This window comes from Protobothrops mucrosquamatus, unplaced genomic scaffold, assembly GCF_001527695.2.
Source record: "Protobothrops mucrosquamatus isolate PMUCROS unplaced genomic scaffold, P.Mucros_1.0 scaffold1737, whole genome shotgun sequence".
NCBI lineage: Eukaryota > Metazoa > Chordata > Lepidosauria > Squamata > Viperidae > Protobothrops > Protobothrops mucrosquamatus.
Genome location: NW_015387883.1, coordinates 11,639 through 16,629, shown reverse-complemented (window position 1 = coordinate 16,629; position 4,991 = coordinate 11,639). Strand labels below are relative to the sequence as shown.

At 48.2% G+C, this 4,991-nt stretch overlaps 1 protein-coding gene across 1 annotated transcript in view; it reads right to left on the bottom strand.

Annotated features, from left to right (window-relative positions):
• LOC107293806 (cathepsin F-like) overlaps positions 1-4,991 on the bottom strand; it is a 28,350-nt gene that overhangs the window by 14,266 nt on the left and 9,093 nt on the right. Inside the window, exons 2-4 of the mRNA XM_015822989.1 lie at positions 4,602-4,714; positions 3,230-3,305; positions 1,762-1,875 (exon numbers count right to left, since the gene is read on the bottom strand). Of these exons, the coding sequence (XP_015678475.1) occupies positions 1,762-1,875; positions 3,230-3,305; positions 4,602-4,714 (303 nt within the window). The remainder of the gene's footprint in view (positions 1-1,761; positions 1,876-3,229; positions 3,306-4,601; positions 4,715-4,991) is intronic.

The following is a 4,991-nucleotide window of genomic DNA, read 5'->3' as shown; positions in this document are numbered from 1 at the left end:
TGGGCAGGGCGGAATTGGAAATCGGGTTTACTAACAGTCCAGATCCGGGTTTCTCAACTTCATCAGAGCCACCCAGAAAAGCGTCTGAGCAGAGGCTTCGTGGGAGCTCTCTCGCCCAGCGCCCTGACTTTCTTGGCGTTGGGAAACTGGCAGCTAGGCTGGGAGGAGGAGTCAAGCGAGGCCCTAGCTCGGCATCCCTGAGCAGCATATGCCGGACCTTCTCCAAGATCCATGAGTCTTGTCTCATGGAAAGTTATCAAAGAGAGAAGCAACGTAGGAGAAACTTACTTCCTGACCGTGAGAACAATTAATCGGTGGAATAGCTTGGCTCCCGAAGTTGTGGCTGCTCCATCACTGGAGGCTTTTAAGAAGAGACTGGACAGCCATTTGTCTGCAATGGCATAAGGTCTCCTGCCTTGACTAGGGGGCTGGATTAGAAGACCTCCAAGGTCCCTTCCAGCCCTAGGATTCTATGCTGTATAGCTAATGCCCTGTGCATAGAAGTATGAAGGTTACAGAATACAGAATAACAGAGTTGGAAGGGACCTTGGAGATCTTCTAGTCCAGCCCCCTGCTCAAGCACAAGCAGGAGACCCTATACCATTTCAGACAATTGGCTGCCCAATCTCTTCTTAAAAACCTCCAGTGATGGAGTGCCCATAACTTGTAGAGGCAAGTTGTTCCACTGATTAATTGTTCTCAGGAAATTCCTCCTTTATTCCAGGTTGCTTCTCTCCTTGATTAGTTTCCATCCGTTGCTTGTTTGGCCTTCCGATGCTTTGGACAATAGGTTGACCCTCTCGTCTCTGTGGCAGCCCCTAAAGTATTGGAAGATGCTATCCTGTCACCCCGAGTCCCTCTGGAAAAGGAATCAGTGGCCGCACTAACTTCCAACCAGCCCAAACCATTTTCAATGGAACTATGCAAAAACGGAGTGCTTTGAAAATTAGTCAAAACTATTATTTTTGATTGTTGTGTTATTAACAGTAAAAACAATTATTTACTAAATTTATATGGTGCCCATTTGCGTTGATAAGGTGACATATTTTTTTTTTATCAAACCCATCCTCTCAATTAGAAGCGAATGCTTTGGGGGGGGTCCCTGCTTACCACGTGTTCTGGTTTTCCCAGAGGGAGAGACCCCGAAGGGCTGCCGCAGTCCGCAATCTCACCCCTCCTGCACAGACTCTGGAGCAGGACGACCTCCAAGTAGTGTTTGACTCCGTTCACCACCTGTTCTCAAGAAAAAAGCACCAGGACTTAATAAATTAATGAGAAATTCTCTGACAATGAGAGCAATTAATCAATGAAGCCGCTTCCTTCCAGAGGCCGTGAGTGCTCCATCGCTGGAGGCTTTTAAGAAGAGACTGGACAGACATTTGTCCAGGACAGAATAAGGTGTCCTGCCTTGGGCAGAGGGGTGGACTAGAAGTCCTCCAAGGTCCCTTCCAACTCCGTTATTCTGGATTCATAGAAGTGTGTAAGTTGCAACAAGAAAGGATCTCCACCGCTGGAGGTTTTCAAGGAAAGATTGGACAGCCATTTGCCTGGAATGGTATAAGCAGGGCTCTTTTTCTCATAGAACACCCAGAACGGAGTTCCGGCACCTTTTTNTTTTGACCGAGAAATGATCCCCTGCAGATGAGACGGATAGTTTTGCATGGGACACAATTGGATCCAGGTGCAAAATGTTCCTCCGCTTTCCAAGGAACCTTTGCAATCCAGAAAAGAAACCGGAACCAAACTTCCTGCCCGCCGTACCTGTCAGGTCGCTAAATTTGGTGACTCCGTATTCTGCAGTGCCCTGGTCCAGCTCCTGATAGAGACGGGCCCTCTCCAGGTTCTCAGCAAAGATCCGGAAGCGCCTTTGGGTCTCTGGAAGAAAACAGCCCCCAGTTAGAATGAGGATTAGTCATCCTGCACTTATGACCGGAATTTTGGTTAGTCAGCAAAGCAATTGTGAAGTACGTCGTGCCCAATTTTACCATTATTTTTTTGCCACGGTCCTCAATAGAATCACTGCAATTGCTAAATGAATCACATGGATGTTAAGTGAAACCGGCTTCCCCTACTGCCGTTGCCTGTTGGAAGTCAGCCAGCAAGCCCACAAACGGTGATCACGTGATGCTGGGATGCTGCAACCATTGTAAATACATGCTGGTTGACAACCACCCAAATTTTGATTGTTTATTTATTTGCAACGCGCCTTCATTATTTTGACAAATAGCTCAAGGGGGCAAACCTATCCAACGCCCCTCCCTCCTCCTATTTTCCCCACAACAACAACCCTGTGAGGTGGGTTGGGCTGAGAGGGAGGGACTGGCCCAAAGTCACCCAGCCAGCTTTCATGCCTAAGGCAGAACTAGAACTCACCGTCTCCTAGTGATTGGTTTTCAAGGCTAAGGCAGGACTTGAACTCACGGTCCCCTGCTTTCTAGCCTGGTGCCTTGACCACTAGAGTCTAGACCAAACTGGCTCTCGGGGATGCCGTGATGGTCGTAAGTGTGAGGACTGGTTGTAAGTTACTTTTTCAGTGCTGTTGTAGCTTCAAACAATCACTAAGTGAATACTGTAAATCAAGGAGTGCTTGTACACAGATTAACGAAGTTATGCAGATGCAGAATAAGCCTAAGCCGGATATGGCAGACTGAGGACCCAACGCAAACCCTCTGCTTAAATGGAGGCCTGGAATTCTTCCACTGTGGAGCCCATTCCACTGAATGAGCTTCACTTCCAAAGCTTCTGTCTGTTTGTCTTTTTTCTTTCTCTTCTATATTCTGTCTTTATATCCATCTAATCTATCTATCTTTATCTTTCTATCTATATTCTGTCTATCTTTATCTTTCTTTTTCTTTCTTTCAGTTTCTTTATCTTCTATATTCTGTCTTTATATATCTTTCTATCCTCACTTTCTTTTTTTCATTTTATCTATCATTTAGCTATATTCTGTCTATCTTTTATCTATTTTTCTTTTCTTTCACTTTCTTTATCATCTAGCTAGCCATTGTCTGTCTGTCTGTCTCTCTCTCTCATCTATCTGGTTTTTATGTTGTCCATCTCACTGATGCAGAGATTTTGGGCGTCTTACAATATGATTGGAGTTCTCTTTTGAAAGCCGCAATCTCTGGGTCATGCCTACAATATCTTCATGAAATTATGCAATGGGGCTTGCCCCCCCAACTGCAAAGGGTAACAGGTCCCTCTGCAACGTCCCCCTTTCCACAGTCACCTCTTTCGTCCAGGTAGCTCTTCCTGTAGGTGATCAGAAAGTCCTTGAAGAGGGAGACCAGGTGGGCAGAGGCGTTCTATGGAAGGAAGAGACACCCAGGATGAGCACCAGAGACAGGCAGGACAGCCACCCCCAACTGGACCACGGGCCTGGCCCCATCCCGGCTTCAGCCCGCTAGTCCTCTGCAGAACTTTAAGGCAACTGAGGCTCCGAAGATGGAGAGCGAGCAGCCATTTTTGGCCTGGGGGCCACCCACAGGCTTCCCGCCCTGAGTAAAGGGTGGAGTTGTGATGTCACCGGAGGGCAGGGGACTTTGGGACCCTCAGGAAGATGTTGGCAGATGAGCTGGGTGTCTTCCAAGCCCGTTCTGCCCTAAGACCCCTTCTAGTGGGAGAAATTGACCTGAGCTGGGAAGGAATGGTTGGAGTTGAAAATTTCGAAACCCACCTTGCCCCCAAAGCAGCAAGAATTGCAGCCTTGTCAAGTGGGGGGGGGGCCTGTAAGGGCCATAAATGGAGCGTGGAGGAACCCTGGGCCATGCCCAGCTTCCTTCCTAATACCTGGTGAAGGAGGGTCTGCTGTGCCAGATCCCCCAGTCTCCTCTGCAAAGGAAAAACTCAGCTGTTCTCTAGGACAACACGGCCCATCATTCCCCTCCAGAATCCGTGCACGGTCCCCTCTATCTCTTGGGAGCCAAAGGGAGAAAGGGAGCCGAACCCTGTCCTCAGAGCAACCTCATCTGACGACAGACAGTTCAAAGCTACAACAGAAAAAGTGACTCGTGATCCATTCTCAAAGTTACGACCATTGTACCACCCCAAGATCTGGGCGCTGGACAACCAGTTGGCATTTACGACAACTGCAGAATCTTGCAGTCACATGATCGCAATTTGTGATCTTCCAGCCAGATTCCGACCATGAAAATGTTTGCTTAACCTCCCTGCAATTTACTTAATGAATGCATGATTCAATTAATGACCATTTTAACAAATGGAAATAAAATTGGGTCTGGTCTCGTGATGCCTTGCTTAATGATAGGACAGGACAGGACAGGATAGGATGGAACAGAACACAACAGAATAGATGGGATGGGATGGGATGGGATGGGATGGGATGGGATAGAGTAGAGTAGAGTAGAGTAGAGTAGAGTAGAGTAGAGTAGAGTAGAGTAGAGTAGAGTAGAGTAGAGTAGAACAGAACAGAACAGAACAGAATATATGGAATGGAATGGAATGGAATAGAGCTGGAAGGGACCTTGGAGGTCTTCTAGTCCAGCCCCCCGCTCAAGCAGGAGATGATGCCATGGTGACATCCCGACTGCGGTTGTAAGTCGAGGACCAGCTGTATTCTCCTGGGGAAAAGCATCACCCACCTGGAGAGACTCCTCCTGCCTCAGAGATGCCTCAGCCACGTCCACAAAAGGGCCGTTCAGCGGAAACGTCTCCCACGGACCCAGCGAGGCTGCCTGGATTTCAGCCAACGGTTCTGCCAAAAACAGAGGAGGAACGAGAAATATTACCGCAGCCAGAACAGAAAACTTTGGCTACAATTCTCTTTCGCTCCTCACCGAGACCTTCCTGGATCAAAGTGGGACCCAGCGGCCCCACAGCCTTTACAGCCGGGGTGTCCGACCTTGACCCCTTTTGAGACTGGGGCCCTTCAAGTGCCAGAATCTTGTGGACTTCAACTCCCAGAATCCCAGAGGTCATGCTGGCTGAGGAATTCTGGGAGTTGAAGTCCACAGATCTTAAGAATAACCAAG